Source organism: Cavia porcellus, unplaced genomic scaffold (genome assembly GCF_034190915.1).
Source record: "Cavia porcellus strain 051 isolate PalLab524CR breed Dunkin Hartley unplaced genomic scaffold, mCavPor4.1 scaffold_16, whole genome shotgun sequence".
NCBI lineage: Eukaryota > Metazoa > Chordata > Mammalia > Rodentia > Caviidae > Cavia > Cavia porcellus.
This window is the reverse complement of record NW_026947499.1, coordinates 63,941,011-63,961,771: the sequence shown is the minus strand read 5'-3', so window position 1 is coordinate 63,961,771 and position 20,761 is coordinate 63,941,011. Positions and strand designations below refer to the sequence as shown.

Sequence of the window (20,761 nt, the reverse complement as noted above, 5' to 3'; positions counted from 1 at the left end):
TTGACATTTTCAGATTACCTTGAGACAGTTCAAATTGTGCAAAAGATATATGCACAAAAGCAAATTTCTTGCAGTTTGCTCTGGCCATTTGAAAGTAGTCACGTGCATCATCTGGCTCTTGAATACTGTAATAAAAGATTAAAGGCTGGTTTTTGTTTTTTTAAAGAAACAGATTCCTAAACTTAGAAACTCTTCATTCTATTTTCCAAAAGATATCAAATATTGCTTTCTTCTGTATAAAATTACCTACTAAGTTATTTTCTCCAATCTTTTTAGGCACAATCTAAAATATGTACTTTTTGGAAACATGTACACAGGAAAGAAAGTTTACATTAATTCCTTGCTAATTAAAAGCAAATATATTTGGTCAAAAAATATCAGTTTGGCAGTATTTTCATTTTCCCTCTTTGCAATGTAGCTATACATTATATAATCTAGTTAAACACAGTCAAAATGGTAATACTTACGCTTTTAATTCAGCAAATCTCACTTGAATTTGAGCAAAACTCTCATTTTGGCCATATTTATCTGGAGGAAGTGCTTCAATTGCTTGACTGTAACGACCAATTAATTTATTTAAAAGAGCATCATTTAGGGGGACACTGTTTTTCTCTAGTTTGATTAAGAAATTCAACCAGTCCTCTGGGTTGTTCGCCAGCATCATAATTTGATTAACAGTTCCCGAGTTATCTGAATAAAGAAAACAAAATACATCACCGCAGCGAGATGAACATAAAACAATGGCAAATGGCATTTTTCTTTCCAATTAACATAAAAGCATTTATCTGTTGGAATTCACATATATAAACCCCATAAAATACTTTTTTTTTTCTTGGAATGTAACAATTCATATTAGAAAATATTCCATCAAGGATTTAATGCATCAAAATTTCAGAAATACTGTTCAGATCCTACCGTATTTTCTTTTTACAACCTTCCCCTTTAAATGCTATTTCCATATGCCTCAAATTTACTTCTAAAACAAAAGAAAGTCAGTTTGGTCATTTTCTTCTCCCTTCAGGTAAGTTACCTAAATTAAATGCCTTTATTTTATTCCTTGATGCTGTGACTGCATTATATATTTTGTAATTATTACTGTTTTTTCCTAAAATACTGAAGTAATGGCATGAAGGGAAACCTAAATGTTGAGCTGTCAACACAGTAAAAAGTAAATTTGCTAAATTAAAAAAAATTTTTTTCTCTAGGGGACTTGCTAATTTCCTGGTCTCACCAGCCCATAACTACCCTGGTCTAGAGCTTCGAAATTTATAAGACTTCTTGTGCATACTAGTTTCCTTGCTAAGAAACTCTGAACTATAGAAACAGCTAGAATAATCTTTAGACACAAGTTTCACATTGTGATGTACTTTTTATTTGCTTTAGTGTTGGTTGTTTTTAATAAGTAAATTGAAGGTCATTCTCCCATTTAGGATCTTTTAAACCATTACTAAAAATTAAACTCAGATTTCCCAGACAACCTATGATTCCTTTATCAATTTTATTTGCCATCAACAAAGCCTCTCTACTTTTGCAAACAAAACTAGTGTTTCTACTCAAACATAATGAACTCAGAATTTTGCCCTTTCACTTTAAATTCCATTTGGTCTAATCTTAATTTTCCAGCTTTCTTACTGCTTTCCTAGCTATTACAATGCTGCCTCTGTTCATAAACTTAATTCCTTCCACAATTCTGAGGACAATGGTGGTGGTTTTGTTCATCACTAGATACAGACTGAAAATGGAAACAAAATTGTATTCAACACTTTGGTTCACAAATGGAACTGTTTGCAAACAGAAGTGTTCATGAGCCAAGGCAATACTGTAATCTATGAAATGCCTTAAAAAACACATTTTTGCAAGCCAGGCAAAAAATAGTGGCTCATGACTATATAATCCAAGATCAAAGCAAATCTGAGGCCAGCCTGAACTACAAAGCCACAACCTGCCTCAAAAAACAAACCAGCATAGCTTTGGAGATCTACTGCTTGGGCTTTGTAGTAACCTATCCTTCCTTTAGTCTACAGAAAAAAAAATCTGTATCTTTCTCATGCTAATACTGATATGATGGTCAGGATGCAGTACAATGTAGCACAGGGAATATATAAATTCTCATTTAAAAAGAAACTGTGCTTTTAACCATCTTTGAACTTTCTTCAATACTTAATTCTTATATCACAATTCTTAGCATAATGTCAAGTGTTTATGTTTTGAGTATACTAAGGACCAATGATGTTTAAGCAAGTACTCAACTACCTTGGAATTCAGGTTTGTGGGTAAAAGATAAGTTAGGTGATATTCTATTAGGATTACTTGATAGCAAAACTATAGTCTCCTTGGTTGTTTCAAAGCAAATATAGTCTGCACCACAATTAGATTCTTCCATTTATATTCAATCTTTGAAGTATTTAATGGTTACTACTGATTTAACAAATATCCAGAAGTCACTGTCTACTCAAGTAACTCAACCACTTGAGATATAACAAAGAACTGGGCTTCTGAACTTAATAATTCCCACAAAACTAATGTGTGAACCTTTGGGCACTTTCACTCATTATCATTCAATAAGTATTTAAGCGCCTACCATTCCCAAGCACCATCCTAAGTGTTGTGGATATAACAAACCAGATCAAAACCCCTTGCCCTCATGGAGTTCACATTCTACTGGAAAAGAAAGACAATAACCAAATACATGAGTAAATTATATACAAAGTGATTAGTACTATGAAGAAAAATAAGACAAAGAAGGAAGATAGATTACACACTTCCACTCCCGTAAACAGATGTCTTAAACAGCTACATTAGGAAAGGATTTATTAAGATCATATTTAAAAAAATGACCCAAAAGAAAAGTGAGTAGATATTTGGAGACTGTTAAAAGCAAGAGTTAAGAGCAAGGGTATTGGTGTATTAAGCTAGTCTAGCACACAAAAGAGAAAAGAAGCCTCTGTGGCTGAACAGAGAAAAGAGGATAGGAGAAAAAGACCAGAGAAAAAACAGAAAAATTCTTCAGATAAAAATTATTTAGTGTTTGATATTAAATTGTGGTTGTTTTCGTTTTGAGACAGGGTCTTGGTATGTAGTTCCCGCAAGCCTTAAACTCACTATGAAGCCCAAGGCTGGCCTCAAATTCACAGCAATTCTCCTGCCTCACTCTATCAAGGGCTAGACTTAGAGGTGTGCACCGCCATGCTCAGCATTGAAGTAAAATTTATACATAACTTTATTAAGATTGGTGAAGTTTCCTTAGCACACTTCAAAAATAAAGGGAAAATGGCATATCTATTGATGAAAGGCATATAAACAGAAATAGCCAACAATATTATAGAAGTTAAGAAAACTACCATTAAGCTCCAGATTTTAAGCATGCTCCATGTTTTAAGAAACCAGAAAATTGTGGAATATTTCCAAAGAGGTTAAAAGTCAAAATGCACTAAAATGGGTAAGTGCTAGATAGTGTGAAAGTTACAGTATGCTGACATACAGGGCTTAGCATCTCATTCTTCACCTTCGGGGAGACTCTAACAAACAGTTCTTATTTTAAAAAAGAAGAAAAAAACTCACCTGTCGTATCAGCAGAGACTTTATTCAAGCTTAGCTCATCAGTGAGATCTTCGTTTTTAAATTTATTTTTAATATCTCTCACTTTGTTCATTATGGAATCAATTGTCAATTCTCTGCCACTTAAATCCTCCGCCTCCATTTCTAAGTTGCAACTGGTTTTTTAGAATCCAGAAGATAAAAGTTTGTTTAAACACACGTAAACTCGGAGCTATTACTAGAAAAGTTAGTGAAGCTCTATGCAGGAAAATAATGGATATGGTCTTATATATTCAAGTAGGTTTCAAAAGGCCCAATCACCTTTTCTCCTCAATATAACTTCAGTTAGATCCAGTGAAGCTACTCTCTGGAAGTGACTGCACAACATTGCTGCCCCCTCCTACAATTTCCATTTTCTTCTTCTGGGCATAGAATTTTTTTTCACACCTTTTCTATAATTATTTTCTCAGGTCATCATAATGCACATCTTTTTTTAAAAAAATATGGAGTGTTCATTTGGATTCTGGTAACAACATGCAGATTTTTCTGACAATGTAAGTAATAGTTGGTAATGAGATCAACAGTTCCTTTATTCATCTGCTTTACGTTAATCAATCTTCACTATGAGAGTACTTTCAAAGCAGAGTATGAAGAACACACTGATAAATAAATGAGATTCAGAGGATTTGTTCCTGTATCTAGCAGAATCACGACCCGCTACCTTAATCACGTTAATTAAAGAATAGACGGTACTCCTATTTCCGAGCACTTGTCTATCTGCATAATGGTGTTGCTGGATCAATCAAGTATCTGCGATCTTTCCTCCTGTCAACCTCATCTGATTTTCAAACATTAACTCAGTCACTCGGGTCACTGGAGATTAAGAATAGAGGGACGATATCACCCACCTCTGAATGACCTAATAAAATGACTGCCTGAACGTTGCCAACACCTCCTTCCAGTTCTAACTCAGCAAGCGGAGCAGAAGAACGGCCTGGAAAGTTTCCCGCAAGGCCCTCCATCCGACAAGGTCCACACCCACCTCTCGCTTCCAGGACAAACTCACACCACCACACTCCTCCCCCAAGTGGCTTAAACGCGCTGTTGGGCGTCCACTCAACTCTGAACGCCCTGCCTCGCCCTAGCCCTCACCAACTAGGTCGCCAAGGAGCCCGCACTAGGACCGTAGCCGTGCCTCTGGGCGTCCACAGGGTGAAACGTACCTCTTTAGGCGAGCCAAAGGGAAGAAAAATGGACCCGGAACGCCTCTCCGTATACACGTTTGAATTACCCCGCCGCTCTCGCCGCGACCCTCATTGGTCACGATCGGTCACGTGACGACGCCTGCCTTGATTGGTTCCCAAAGCCCGCGAGTCCCGCCCCGGTGCACCGCCAAGGTGCGGGCCCCGGCCACAGCCTCGGGGGGCGGGCTGTGGATGTGTTGGGCTTTCTAGTCTTCGAGTTGGGTCCCTGCTGGGCAGGAACCGCACCTCAAGTACCCGGACCAGCAAGTGCGTAGCAGCCCGCCTGTTCAGCGTTCCTACCAGTCAGACTAAGGGTGAGGCGGGTCACGGGAAAGCCTTTTGCGCAGCTTTGCGTTGAGGCCGCCGCAGCGTTTTGCCCTTGGGCTTCCATTTTTGTCCTTCCTCCCCCTTAACGACTTTGGGCCTGGTCCTCAAACCGATCTTCCATTCAGCCGGATTTCATCAGAATTGCGCGACCTGGGCTCGCTGGACAAGGCCGTCCCGCCAGCCCGTTATAGGCTCGGTGACCTTGAGCCTCAGGGTCAGTCCACAGCCTGCGAAAGGAGGGGCGAGGCTCATGCAGGGTGCTACCCGCGTGCTGCGGGAGTGCAGTGTGCAGGAAATGATCTTCCCCTCCCCTCTCGCGCTCCGCCTGTGTGAGACCTCTGCGTCTCTTACCCGCATCCCTACTTATCTGATGTTGCACATCTTTGCTTCAACAAAGCAGCGTGATGTGCTGTGCCTTGGTTGAAGCTACCGTTGCGCCTTTGTGCCTGACATGCTTGACTTGGAAGGCGTTTGCTGTGCACCTTGTTCTTGTTGATATCTTTGGGGCATAATCTCAAAAGTTGGTATTTTTCCTGAATGTACTGCTGCTTGATAATTCGCACCATTTCTTCTGTGCATTCACCCCTTTACTGAACTCGTGTACTTGTACATCTTTGAATACTGTGTATTATGGCTCCTAAATTTATATTTCCAGCTGAGCATGCTTCTGAACTGCATATTTAAATAGCCATTGCCTTAACATGTCCGTTTAAATATTTCATAGACATCTTGAATTCAAAATATGCACACAGCCCCTGATTTGCCTACCCAAATCTGCTTCTTACAGCCCTTGTCTGTAACTCATAGCTATTTCAATTTTTTAGGTCTACAGTCCTTGTGTCATCATACCTGACCCCACATTTAGTTCGTAAGCAGATTGAGTCGGATCTCTCAGGAAATATTCCTAGACTGCCCCCCCTTAACCCCTCCTCCACTGCCACCGGAGTAGTCCAAGGCACCCACCTGCCGTGCTGCACTCTAGGGTCCTGCTTCCCTGCTTCACTCCGTTTGCGTCCTTACCACACCTCAGTTTGTAGTCGTAAGTCATACTGTGGTACTTCTGTATTTCTGGCCTAGCTCAAATTGAAGTCTAAAACTTCCTACAATGGTCTAGAGCTGTGTGTGTTTAATCAACTTTAGCCATTAAATGTATCTACAGTAATCAAAAAGCTAAAACGTTACATTAATTCACCTTAATTGAATTAAATATTCAAACGGTATTTAGTGTAATCCTTGGCAAACTTTTAAGCACACTTTTTCAGCTATAAATTTCATGAGCTCTTAATGGAAATAAAATTTTCCCACTGAAGGTGTCAGAGTTCGATATGTACTGTTAAGTATAAAATTCACACTGGATGTCAAAGACAATGTATTTACAGTATAAAATATAAAATCATTTACACACTGAAGTGGTATTTTTGATATAGTTAAATAAAATTCAGTATTAATATTCTGTCACAGATAGAGGAGACTAGAGATGTGATATTTAAATGCATTGTGATACTACAGACTGCATTCTGGATAAGGAAATAATTCACGGAAAATTCTGCAATTTAAAGGAAATATGGGATATCATTAGTAATGTGTCAGCATTGATTTCTTAGCTGTGCCAAATGTCTCATAATACCAAATCTTCACAATGGAAAGTTGAGTGAGGGGTATAATGCAACTACCTGTACTATCTTTGCAATTTTCTTTAGAAAGAAAAAATTACTCCACGATAAGATGTTTGTAAAAATTTAATTTCTCCCATTTCTTCTTACTTTTAAAATAGTTAATAGAAAAGTGAAAATTACCTACGTGACTTGTATTACATTTCCAATGGTCTGTGATGATCACCAAGTCTTGAAGTCTTATGGATCTGACCTAGTCAGTCTATTTACTTTCTTACCACCCACTCTTACCTCACTAGAATGTGAAGTCCATAGGTGCAGGAATTTTTGTCTGCTTTGTTTATCACAGTAGGAGATGTCCCTCCCAGTGTATGGATCAGTACTTCTTCCATTGTCGCACTTGGTAAATTTTAGCCAAATGTTAACAGACAGTAACAACTTTTGGGTATTTGAGAATCCTATTTCTCAAAATCCCTTTCATCTGACTAAATAAGAACCCATTTATTTTCAGAGTCAACCCTTCCACAAAACAATATAGATAATGAAAAGATTATGCCTTTATTGTAATACTGAAAGTTTCATAATTTTGTCAAATACATAAAAATTTAGGCTATAACTTTGCCATTATATCATTTTTTGCTAATTTTTTTCTTGGTCAGTGTGGTTGTCTTAATTATAGTATTGAATTCATTATTAAGTGAAGTCATTAACCTTCAAATTTGATCTTAAAAACCATTTTCTGAAACAATTCACTTTCAAATTCTCCCTGATTTTCCAGGACAGATATAAAACTGCACATTTAGGTTTTTTAAAATAAAATTTTCATATTTGCCCATCTGAGGCATTGACCTCTCAGCCCCTGAATTACACTTTACTAAATTTATTTCTTATTTCATCCTTTCACAGTCCCTCTCATACAGGCAGTGGGGATCTTGGACTTGTCTTCAATATTTGGTACCTGACTAGGAGGGACCACCTAAACTAAGGCCTGAAAGGGAAGACCCACTCAAGTGGGAAAGAAAGAAGACAATTTACAAATATGGGGACTCCTGATTGAACACAGAAGGTAAAGCACTTGGTATTAAATACCAACAGGCTGTTAAAAAGGCAACTATGCAAGATGTTCTTGGACCTCGTTGTTTGCTGATGGTGGTTAAAATGATCCCAGATTTTAGGCCTGTTTTCTCTATCTGCACACTGCTGATCTTTAGCTCTTCTACTGTTCCTCTCAGCATTGTGAGAGTCCTCAGGGAGTTTTTCCCTGCGACCAGAGACACACGTAGCCTTACTAATGGACCCACGACCTTGTTGACATCATGCTTTCCTTCCCATTCCTCTACACATCTCATTATTGTTTAGTAATGTTCCTATTTCAGTGACCACATTGATCATACTGCATGAATATCCAAAAAAGCTTGTGACAACAAAGCTGTGTGGTTTGTGACAAATTGCGAGTTAACTCTATTAATTTAAAATAAATGTCTTGGGGCTGGGGATTTAGCTCAGTGGCATAAGCACCTGCCTAGCAAGCAGGCAGTCGTGAGTTCGATCCCCGGTACCAATAAAAAGAAAAAAGAAAAAAAAATTACATAAAATAAATGTCTTAAATTTGCCTACATACTTAACATGATAAAGTTTGGCAAAAGCAGCCTCCGTACCTAGTAACCTAGCTTGATAAGCAAACCAACCAACCAACCGAGGTTTCTGCCAGTTGAGTTCCAGCCAACCACAGCTGCCAGCTGGACAGACCATATCCCTGTGAGGGAAAAGCCAACGGTAGCCAATCAGGTTCTTTCTGCACATCATTTCCTTTTCGCTGGCTGTAAAATAGCTTGTACATGGGATGGGGTGGGGCACTCTGAACCATCTGTGGCTTGGAATGTCATCCAGCTTTTGAAAGTTCTCCCTGCTCAAATTTAAACTGAACTCATCTCCGTTTTTCTTTCAACACATGCCTCTCCTCTTTGTGGTTGTCAGATTGAGGGAATGGACAGTGCAGTGTTCATATACAGGTGCCTCAGTGTTCTATAGCATGCTCAATGAAGGCTCTTCCAGTTTTTGGGTTTTTGGGTTTTTTTACTTGAGGCCTTTACTTGGTCTGGAATCCAGACCTGAATCTATGGGCCTGGGCTGGGAACACACGTTAAGTAACAGTTACAAGGCTATCTGTTTGCTTCCCTGGTGACAAAGGTCATGGTCCTGAAGGGCTCCTTATGCCCCCCTTCTCCATCATCCAAGAGGCACTATAGCTCCCTTCAATTAGACTTCATAGTTTATCCAAAATGGCTCATAGTTCAAGCAAAACACAAAGCTTAAGCTCTTTTTCATAGGCTTCTCAGACCCGAGGGAAAAAGGCTGACTTCACAAATTCCCCAGACAGGTTCAAACAAGCGGAAGTCCAAGGGAGCTTCAGCTCAGACTCAAGCTGAAACTGTGCTATCCTGATGCACAGGAAAATCTTCCAATGAACTCAGCAGTGACAAACCTTCAAATCACACAAGGTCACCCCCACACCCTTGGCAATAATAACAGCTCCAGCAGCCACAGACTGTGAGGTGGCAGAGCAGTTTAGAGGCCACTAAAAGATACAGAAGCCAACCACCCCACAGGATACTCTCTCAAGAGCAGGACTAAGTTTGGACTTCAGCAGCTCTGTTGAAATTCCTCCAGGATACTCCTGAAGCTGAGATCTCAGGTTGCTTGTCTGTATACTAGGGTATAGACTGGCAGCACATATGCATTATTAAAATAGTTGCTATGTTCAGATGATGGTGTTGTGGTGCTTTTTTAAATAAATTCATTTACATATTTCAGTCATAAGATCATTAATACAGCAATAACTTCTGTTCAAGGCAAGAATTAATAACTGGTTTTTTTCTAATCCCTTGCTCAGTTTGTGAATTTGTACATTTAAAACTATGACAGAAATAGCAAACTCCACTGGGTACACATGCCTATAGTTCCAATTACTCAGGAGTTAGAGACAAGAAGATCTCTTGAGCTGAGGGGTTCAGAGCCAGCCTGGGCACACAACAAGGCCTCATCTCAAAACAGCAGAAAGAAATAGCAGACTTTAGAAATTTCTAAAGTGGAAGAACTATCATATTTGTTTATAACCTATAAATCACTTGAAGTCCAGCTGCTTGACTCATTTTAGGCTGGTTGGAAATCCACAGCAGTTGCAGGTATGCTGTGCATCTGTGTTTCATTGAGACTTTGCTGGCCCGGGACATTCCAGGGTTCTGCTAAAGTGGTGGGACATTCCAAGGACGCTGCTGCTCTTGTCCAAGTTAGGGGTCCTAAAATTATAAGCAAGGTGATAATTACCTATGCTGAAGGTGTAGCTTTTTGAGGCTCCCCAGAAAGAAAATTAGTCTTTAATTGCATCTTCTCTGAGGTGTTGCACTAACACATAAAGATCATAATATTTTCTTCAGTTAGCTATAAAAATATTATTTTATTCTGAGATGTTGGGCCTGAAGTTTCTTCCTTATGCAATGAAAGGAGTGCCTTCTGGTGATTCAGGAATGATGACTTAATTCTTTCACCTTGTTTTTATTTTTTTATTTCAAAGCTGGGTGAGGATTTATTTCACTGAGTGTAGAGATGCGGCAGGGCATTGCTCCAGGGTGGAGGATAGATGTCACCCACACACAGTCTGTTACACAACACAGGATGATGAGGATTCCACTTGCGCCATGGATACCCAGTACAGTGACTGAGCATGCCTGCCAGAAGCTCACTCCCTGTTTATCTGATGGGGAAAGGGTGATAGGGAAGTGTCCAGCAGCAGCCCAACTTGTCCAGTCAGAACCCACAGTTGCCTCTGGGGTGAATCCCTTTCCTCTCCTTCCCCTCCAACACCACAGATGAATGCAGAATGGAGGTGGATAGAAGAAACAGACATTGGTAAATGGTAATATTTATTTTGATTGCATAATTTATAAAAGAAGAAATGAATAATGGGACTTCAAAAAGAAATCGTATCCTTATATTAGGGAGTGAAATAGATGAGTTTTTTTAAAGTACATTTCCTAGAAAAATACCTTAATAGTTTTGATACTTGATTTGGGTGATTTAGAATTCTGAATTATAGTTACTGAGAAAGAATGTATCTTACTACATAATCACATCAACCCATGTTGATACAAAGCATGAACCATTGGTTCAAGCTTTTTGAAGTATATATCATGTAGGAAACAAAAAATGGCAATGTTTTATACTTTACAGTGACCAAAGTGGCTTCACTTAGTTTCATTCAGTTCGAGATACAGTCTCCTATGAGCTAGGTAGCACAATTTGTTTCCATCATTTTGAAACTAAGAGATGGAAACTTAAAACAGTTTGCTGACTTGTATGGGCTGTCCTGGGTTATATGACGGAAAATCTAAAACTTGGACTAGGACTCTGGACTTGTGCTCCGCAAACCATTTTTACTTCCAGCAGAAAGATCATTCATAGCTCTACAGATTTTGTCACTGAAAATAGTCATTGGTTTCTATAGATACATGTAATTCACAGTACTTATTTACATTGGATTGATACATTTTATGGCATTTATAGCAGTCCATTTTCATGCACTGTTAAAATAATACATGCATCAGTCTACTAAACAACTCAGGTCACAAGTTTCCTTTAGATTCTCCAGGAGATCTACTCTAGTCATTTACTTACCAGACAAACCTTTTGAAGAGCATCATTTCTACTTACTCCACCCTTTGACCTAGTTTCTACCAAAAGTTGGCATGACAGCTATTTTACTGTACATAGTGCAGAAGCCTAGTTCTTGCTTTAAATCTGGCTCAGCAATTTCTAATTAGACTATTTAGCTCACCCTAAAAAGGGAAGAAGTAAGGAGATACATACCCAAGGACAACGTCAGGTTCATTCTCTTCCCCATCTAATTCTTACATTCATCCCTCTCCCACCAAGGGCCAGGAGCAAGTATGCAAAGTGTAGGTTAGAGACTGTCTTGGTTCACACAGACCCAGAGAGGCGGCACATGCTGTCAGTTCTGAAGGATTCCTAGAACTACAGAATTTTCAAAGGTGCTGCAATTGCATAAAGAATACTCGGCTTTGTTTAGATCATTTTGTTTGCTACTGGTCTTCTTATAAGAAAAATCTAGCTTCTCACATTTGTGAGTTCCAGAGAAGGAGTATGAACAGAGGCCCCATTTACTATGTATCTCAATATTTAAATATTGTGCCAGCAGCTGAGAAACGAAATATGTTCTTTCCACTTACTGCAACAACAGTACATGGATAAGAACAAAAGACAAATGTATGTTTAAAACTGAGGTTTTATGTTTCTGGCAAAAAAAAAAAAAACATTTAAATTTATTAGTGTATATTTTAGGAATTTTTGTTAATGAAACCAGTCATGTTTTGCATGAATAATAACATGAAGTTATATATGTTATTTATAAATCAATTTGATCCATAAATATATTTTCATTATAAAAGATCACTTACGTTGCTCTAGTTAAGCCTTTCATATAGTTTGTGCTGTATTAACAGTAATGAACTAAAACATAAAAACTAATAATTTTACACAGAGTGCAAAATTTAAGTGTCTTTGGCAAAAATTAAAGTCAAATTAAAATCAAAATTACTTAATATGTATTTCTCAAAAAGGGATTTTTCTTTGAAAATGTTCAAAATTACCTACTAAAACTAAGTCAAGATGCATATAAAATTGTAATCAAAATTGTCTAAGTAAGTATAAAAAGGTTTATTTTTTAAAAATTTAATTAAATCTTTCTTCTCATCTGGTTTTTTGAGACAGGATCTTACTATGTATTTCAGGCTGGCCTTCAACTCATGATGTAAGCCAGGCTGGCCTCACACCCTTGCCTGACCTCCTAAGTGCTGGTGCTACAAGCATGTGCCACAATGATCAGCTCTAAATATTGCGATAATAATAGGACTATTTGCAGTTCTAGTATTGAATATCTAATATCTAATTGATACTGTCAATATAAAAATCAGTAGTTTATGTTTTGTTTACATCAGTATTGTCATAAAAATATAGTGTAAATCACATAAATAGATTTTATTTTATTACATTAAAAGTTTATTCAGATTGGAAAAATCTGAAAAGTAACATTTCAAAAGTTGTTAAAATTAATTTTAATGTATTTTACTTATTTCAATATGATTAAAATATTTCAATATGCTGTAAACATAAAAATAAATAATAAAGACTTTTACTTTCTTTTCTATGCTAAGTTTTTGAAATTAAGAAAGACACAAAAGTATATTTTAAATGTAAAGCACTTCTCAGTTGCACTAGTTAAATCTCAGGTATCTTTTCTCCCTGTAAAGAAATACTTATCAATGACTATTTTCTTTCTGTATATATAAAACAAATATTAGACATTATATATGGCTATTTCTTCCAACCATTAATGAAAAGCAATCAGAATGCCTTTTGAAATAGTTTCAATTTTCAGCAGAAAATTTACTCATTTCAGCAAATTTATTGTTAGTGAATTATGTCAGTGCTCAAAATTCCGTATCTTGAATATTTTAATACTCCTTTGACCCACACAACCACAGAAGTAGACTAAGAGTGCCTTAGCACCATTGATGAGATCAAGAGATTGAGGGTAGTAGCTTGCCCATACTCACATACGTTCGGGTCGGAAGTAAAAACAGAGCTGAAGATGGCTGGGCATGGTAGTGCATGCCTATAGTTCCAGCACTCAGGAGGCTGCGGCAGGAAAAACTGCTATTAGTTCAAGGCCAGTCGGAACTGCATAGTGAGGCTTTGTCTCAGAAAGACAAAAAATTTTTTAAATTAAAAATAAAATAGTACAGAGGGCTCTCCTGATTCTGGTTGCAAGAAACTTTCCATTATCATATAGTACCTTAGTTGCTCTACATTAAATTTATGCTCTGTTGCAGATAAAATGCTAAAGAAAAACCTTATGAATAAAATAAGCTGAATACTAGCTAGAAGCTAGTAAAATATGCTCAAATTACATTGCTTTCCTTTAGAATCACCCTTATTTATTCTATATCAGCAAGAAGTAAATGAATGTATATCACAAGAAATTTACTCAGGAGTCAGTTGTAGTTTTGTGACTTATGTAGCTCTACCAGGCAGAGCTCATTACTTAGAGATTTGATGAAGTTTTTCAGTAAAATGATCTTGGTGAGTAATAAGGATATAATCATTTTTTCACTTCCTACTTTGGCTTCAGAATTAGAGAAATTTTCATGATCAATTAGGTATCATGTCACTGCCAAACCACTGCAATTTAATTCTATGAATGCTCTGGCCAGCATAATACTCTCCAATATACAAAACTTTTATTTTTTTCTCCAAAGAATACCTACTGGCTCCAGATATGAAACTGACTGAAGTCAATGAGTTCAAAAGAAAAATAAAAGTTGTGCAATGCAGGAATGAGGTAGTAAAATAATTCTTAATTCACAAAAAAATGACAGCGCCCAAGCTGGTTTTAAACTCATAGCAGCCTTCCGCCTCAGCCTCCCAAGTGCTAACATTAAAGGTATGGGCCACCATGCCCTGCTCAGATTTGCTCTTTCATTCTTCTGCTTCAGTTGGTCACATTTCATCTGAGTTAAAACCTACAGACATTACTTATTCTTTCATTCTTTGTTTAGTTCTGACAACGTCTCAGACTGTATGCTTGGCACAGCCTACATAGAGGGTTTAAGACAAACACTAGTAGAAAGATGATAATCAAATGAGATACTTTTAACTAATAAGTACTATGGAAGAAATACGAAGTGTGATAAAAATGCCACATTATATTTAAATTAAAAATTGATTCCTGCCGATTTAGCTCAATCGTCCAGCGCCTGCCTGCCAAGCATGAGGTCCTGAGTTCAATTCTCAGTCCCCCTGCAAATGCTTTTTAAAAATGATTCCATAAAAGACTTCCTTATCATTAATTCCCCTCAAAATACCCTCTTCTTGTGATCACACATATCTCACTGTTCTTGCCACTTTTGGTAGCAGATCTGGGGTCCTCTTTAGGGTCTTTAGTTGTGCTGTTGTGGCTGCCTTGATGTCCTGAATCTGTTTAAATTGTTCACCTTTCATGGTTTTTTTGACTTTAAGGAAGAGCCAGACTTTACAAAGTGCGTATCTGGTGAGTGAGGAAGATGAGAACCTGTTATGTTTTTGCCAACCTCCATTTTTTTGGAAGGTGCTCAAAATATGCATTCACTCAATTTTTTTAAATCATATTTTGTAACAACACTCACAAAAGAAGACTGCAGAATGACGGTATAAGTACGTGTGAAGGGAGGGTGATTAAGGGCAATATGTCCTTTTAAATTTTAAAAATTTAAACATTAATCATCCATTTTGATCATGCCTATGATAAAGCTAAGACCAGAACAGTATGGAGCAGAATACCCAGAGTGATGAACTGAAGTCCCAGCAGAAGGGGAAATAGCTCAGTATATCTGAAGAGCACCCAGAGAAGAGAGAGAGTAAACAAGCAAGAGCCAATATATGCACAATCTGGCTGATGACGGTGAAGGTTTTAAAGTGCTGGGAAGCCAGCCGTAGCAGTCAATTGTAGATTGTCCTGATCCAATTGTCCCTGTGGTGAAAAGCAAAATTGAGAGCAGACGCTCCATTCTAGGAGTCCAGGCAGGAGACAATAGAGGCTTGCTTCAGGGCAGTGGAAGTACAGGAACATGACAAACGTTAAAGGTGTCATTGGTAGTACTGAGTAATCAATTGTATGTGGGAGGTGGCGTGGTGTGCACAAACAGCCTTTCACTAGCTCTGAGCGTCTCCTTTCAACTGCAATCAGTGAGGAAATGTCACTGGGCTTAGCCATGGAAAGAGTAATTTATATCACAGACATTTGCAAATGCTGGACATAAAAGCCGCTGGTCGTTCTCATCCCTAGCTAAGTATTTATCAGCATTCCTGGATCAGTGAGACAAAGGAGAATATTCAATTGTGACATTTTGGACACAGATGTCTGAGTTTTCAGCTAAATCTTTCTGTTTTCTTGTGCTCTCCAATTCTTCAAGTTCTGTCTCCTAAGTACTTACAAATCTGTCTCTTCTTCTCAGCATCTGTTGTTACTACAAACAACGTTGTCGCCTCTTTCTTGTGCTGTCACAAAAGCATCCTAATTTCTCTGGAGAATGTTGAGCAAATGGCAAATCAAGAACATTATCTTGGCCACTCACTGCATTTGTTTCATTGTGTTGAAATAATGGTAGGTGTTGTCACATTTACCTTTCCCTCTATGAGTGGTAGCGAACCCACAACAGGTGAAAGGCAGTGGGGCTGTATATTAGTGAAACCTCTAACGTTTGCCATCACTGCGTCTGGACCATGAGATTCTTCAAGACAAAGGCAAGGCCTGACATACGTGGCACACTAACTATACACAGAAACTTAACAAACACTTGTTGAAGGAAGGAATGAATCAATAATTATTCATGACACACATATTGGCAATTATCTTTTCTAGTAGGCAATCAACAGCCTCAAAATTACACTCCAAACTGAGTTTCTCCTACTAATAACATCTTATATTAGTATAACATATTTGAATTTGTGATGCTTCTCTGTGGGTCTCTGAGAGCTATGCACCACACTCAGCTTCCTTGCAAGTTTTGAGGAACTACTTAGATTTTTTTGGGGGCTGGGGATTTAGCTCAGCGGCATAAGCACCTGCCTTGCAAGCAGGCAGTCATGAGTTCGACCCCTGGTACCGATAAAAATGAAAAAGACCAAAAAAAAAAAAAAAAAAAAAAAGATTTTTTTTGTAGAATGTCTGTCAATTGGAACTTGTCTGATATTTTTCACATGATTAGACTGTAGGGGCATGTCTTAGTTACTTTTTACTCATCATTGAGACAAAATAACTGATGCCCAAAGTTGGGAAAGGAAAGGTTTATTTCTTACAGTTTTTGGAGGTTCAGTCCATACTTAGTTGGCTCCAAGACAGGGTGGCATGGCAGGGCCACAGTTCAGGGCAGGTGCAAACAGCAAGGCAGAAACCGGCAAGAGGGAGAGACACACCTTCTTCCTGCCATTACATTGTATGCTGGCTGCACCCCTATGTGGGTGTAGCACTGACACCACCAATCCAAGCGCTAGACAATGAACCAATCACAAATTCATAATGCAAATACATGACGCCTGGGGCCACCTACATAAGCCATGACAGGGAGGAAAAGCACAGGTGCCTTTTTATGGTGCTGTTTTCATTACAATAGAGCAAAGGTACACATTATCATTTTAAAAATCAGGGTTGATGTGGATCTCGCTCATCAGATTGAGGAAGCGTTTGTAAGATTTATCAATTGTAGTTACTCTATTCCTGTCAGTTTGTTACTATGTAAATATTACCACTTGTGTTCCTCTGGCCTCATCTCTTTTTCTTTCAAATAAATTTCCTTTATTAAAGAAAAAATATTGTTAGGCATCAAAACTCTGTTACTACACTGCATGTACAATAAGAGGGAGGTTATTGCAACCCTTGGCATACTTAGCTCTGAAGTCATGAGTGTAAAAAACATGTAATACAAAGTAATACAGTAACAATGCAGAAAATTTGCACTGAGCAAAAGGTAAGTCAATTATTGTATATTTCATAATATTGCTATTAATGCTTGCTTAGTGTTTTCTTCATATTTTTAATACTTAACTGAGCATATTTCTTGTAAATCTGCAGGAGATGCATTTACAACCCACTATGTGCTGTCCATTTAATGTCATGGTGAGAAAGTCATCTATAAAGCCAAGCACAATGTGCTAGTGTTCCTGCTTCTATCTTAATAATATTGTACAAAGCTAGTAAATGGTGAACCAGTTTGCCAGCATAATTTTGCTTATCCAGAATGGACAGAAATATGTCACTTTCATTAGTTCTATGGGACTTTATTCATGCAGAATGATCTGCAGCTTTCCACTTTTCCTCTCTATTCTTAACTTGCACTTCAAGAGTAAGAAACATGGCTTCTACCATCTGCCATCCATTTACTTAATTGCTTGATTCTAGTGTACACACACAGCAGGGCCAGAGTCATTACTTATTCCACTGTGGGAAACAATTGGACCAAGTAGAGTTCATGGCCTTTGTGCGGCTCATTTTGTCTGGGTCCTACAGATTTTCCAATGCATGGATGTCAGCAAATGTTACCTTGATCCCTTCCAGTAAGGTTCTTATATTGTATTTCTTTTGAAATACAATTAGATTCTTTTGGGACAGTTTGTATTCATCTAGAAACTGCCCAATCTCCTCAGTGATTTTTTAAAAAAATTCTGCATATGTTAAGGCTCACCATTTCCTGTGGATATCTGTGGGTTGTAAGAAATGCAGTGTTAATTATTCACAAGCACAGTATCACACAAATTAGTTTAGCTACCCTAAAAAATATTTAGCTACCCTAAAAAATATTATTTAGCTACCCTAAAAAATCTCTATTTCACATTTTGAACTTCCTGCTCTCTTCCTCAGATTCTTCTACTATCTTTATAGTTTTGTCTATCTAGAAATGTCAAATACTTAGCATCAAATAGCCTTTTTAGACTGATTCTTTTCACTTACAATATGCATATAGCATTTGTGTCATCCTTGACTTGTCATGGGTTGGCAGTTTCCTTCATTGCTGAATAATCTTCTGTTGTATAATGTGGCACATTTATCAATATGAAGGACATCAAGATTGCTTCCAATTCGGGTGATAAGTGAATAAAGTTGATATAAACATCCAAGTTCAAGCTTTTTTTTTAAGCAAGAGAATGAATTTCTTTTCTTTTCTCTTTCCTTCTCTCCTTTCCCTCTTCCTTTCCTGTTTCCTTCCTCCTCCCTTCATGCTATAATATAATATCCAAGACTGAGCAGTATATAAAGAACGGAGATTTATTTCTTTCAGTTTTGAAGGCCAGGAAGTCCCAGATTGGGGGCTATATCTAGTTAGGGATTTCCTGTCATCATCCTGTGGTGGAAAGTGAATCCATAAAGGATAGTGTACACATGATAGGCCAAACACAGCTTCAAGAGCTTTTATAATTAGCATCAATTCCTTCATGAAAGTGGAGCCCTCATTACCTGAACACCTCCAATTAAGCCCCACCCCCAACTCTTGTTGAACTGGGAGTTAAATGTTCAACAAACAAACTACAAAGCCATAGCAGCAGGCCCTAGTTCTAGACAGTCTTTATTATTTGTTAATTTCTTGCAAACTGAGTTTTGAGCTGTAGTCTTTGGGCCAGAGCTCCAGAGTACGTAAGTTCAATGGCTCTGCCTCTTGGTATATGTCTGGACAGCTCATAAATATAAATAAGAATATTATGTTTCCAGGTACAGTGTGGGAAAGGTGATACAAGTACAACTGCCATGACTATCAACATTTATCAGCTCTTGTCTGATTTTCTTACATGTGACTGGTGCCCCCTAGTGAACAGTGAATTAAACTTGGCTGTCACTGTAGAAGAGAGGCCAAGGAAATAATCTATCTGATGGTGTTCTAACAACTTTGCACTGTATTAAAAAGTAAAGATGAGGTTTAGCGTGGGGATGGCAGTGAGTACAAGCATGTGTTCTCGATAAGAAGACACAGTATTCCACAGTATAGAACTGCTTAGCAGTTAATTTTGCAAGTGAAGTGCAAATTAATCTGCATTTTATTAGATAAACTAAATGTGCTGACCTTTATTCACTTTCAATATAGAGAACTGGGCTAGATTTTTTTTTAATATCTACTAGATAAGTCTGACACTTGTAAATGGGGTTTAGACTTGGGAAAATATTTCAATCCAGAAAATGTTATTTGGGAACCCACAAATTTAATCCAAACTTTAATTTGGTCTAGCAAATGGCATTTTGAATACAGTATTTAAAGAAGACCGTGACTGTTTGAGTTATACAGTGAATCAATTACTTTTAATTACTTTCTCCCCCTGAAACTCTTAATATATAAATACATAACCCTTACCACACTCTGAAAGGGAGTTATAATTTTATCAGCATAAATATTTAATTACTAATTATAGTACTGTGTAAGTGCCTCATCAAGCATCCAAAATAATTCCTCTTCTCTAGTATGTTCCCAATATTAAATATAAAGATTATAATACCAAGTCAATTACAAAGTAAGTCAACTATATACAACAGAAGGTAGTAATAACAGTGGCAGGGAATAAAAGCAAACGCTCAACACATCGGCCTTTAAAATGAAGCATCCTGAACAGACAAGTGGAGAAAGGGTTAAACAGAAAGTAGGTTGCATATTTAAATGACAAGTAGAAGAAAGGGCTATTGGCCTCTTTCCAAAAGAAACTGTCAGTCGAGTTGCACTCAGTTGCACATAGGGTATTTTTGTTACTTTTCATAGGTGGCCTCTCCAGTTGTCTCCTACTGTCTTATCCAGATCCCCGCCCTCCAAAAATGTTTTTTTAATGAAAAGAAAATCACTTTTTCTCTTTGGGCTAGCTCTCCCACGTAATTATCCTTTCAGATTCGCCTCAACCCCTGGAGGCCCACACACACTTCTGTAAAGCCCTCAATCCTTCTCAGTTCACCTTGCTCCCTGAACTACTAAAGGCACAATTATACTGTATTGGTTACTCCATGGCTATGAAGAGTACACTGAACACACGCAAGCATTCGTTCCATCTCATGTTAACATGTTCATAGGAAGGCCTCAAAATCTGTTCTCGGGTTCTGCAGTATGAATGCCGGATCCTCTGCACCGGGCAAGGGGAAACGCTTGCATTTCCTTTGCTACTTGTGAACGAAGCCTTCGCCAATTCAGGTGCAGGGAGCAACAATGCAAGGACATCTAGGTGAGTGACAGGTGAGCCCAACGCCCGCCAGCTCATCTCTGCACATTACCGGTCGTATCCTGCACAGTCTCCCAGAGTCTCTGCGCCAAGGCTGCTCACGCCCCCGCAGGGCTGGAAGGAGGATGGGGAGACCACCCCCGCCGGACTGCGCCTGCGCGCGCCCTGGTCCCGCCCCTGCGCCCCCGCGCGGCACGTGACCTGCGAGGAGATTGGGGTCGGGCGCCGCACAGCGGCAGAGAG

The 20,761-nt window shown here is 38.3% G+C and overlaps 1 protein-coding gene and 2 long non-coding RNA genes across 5 annotated transcripts in view; 1 reads left to right on the top strand and 2 right to left on the bottom strand.

The window, feature by feature from the left end:
• Ttk (TTK protein kinase) overlaps nucleotides 1-4,931 on the bottom strand; it is a 36,652-nt gene extending 31,721 nt beyond the window's left edge. For both annotated transcript variants that reach the window (XM_023560927.2, XM_063226934.1), the window contains exons 1-4: nucleotides 4,761-4,931; nucleotides 3,562-3,713; nucleotides 468-690; nucleotides 19-125 (exon numbers count right to left, since the gene is read on the bottom strand). In XM_023560927.2, coding sequence (XP_023416695.2) covers nucleotides 19-125; nucleotides 468-690; nucleotides 3,562-3,700 — 469 coding nt within the window. In that variant the 5' untranslated portion in view covers nucleotides 3,701-3,713; nucleotides 4,761-4,931. The remainder of the gene's footprint in view (nucleotides 1-18; nucleotides 126-467; nucleotides 691-3,561; nucleotides 3,714-4,760) is intronic.
• On the top strand, nucleotides 4,915-9,485 carry LOC106025347 (uncharacterized). Of its 2 annotated transcripts, none has more exons than XR_010039926.1 (2): nucleotides 4,915-5,095; nucleotides 7,628-9,485. It is a non-coding gene; the product is annotated as an uncharacterized LOC106025347 (long non-coding RNA). The 2 variants fall into 2 exon arrangements; XR_010039925.1 differs by lacking the exon at nucleotides 4,915-5,095 and adding an exon at nucleotides 5,102-6,147.
• A 325-nt stretch (nucleotides 9,486-9,810) lies between these two features.
• On the bottom strand, nucleotides 9,811-20,751 carry LOC134470763 (uncharacterized). The gene is made up of 3 exons (XR_010039927.1): nucleotides 20,571-20,751; nucleotides 13,354-13,435; nucleotides 9,811-10,020 (listed from the first exon to the last, which is right to left on the bottom strand). It is a non-coding gene; the product is annotated as an uncharacterized LOC134470763 (long non-coding RNA).
• Between the last annotated feature and the right edge of the window lie 10 nt (nucleotides 20,752-20,761).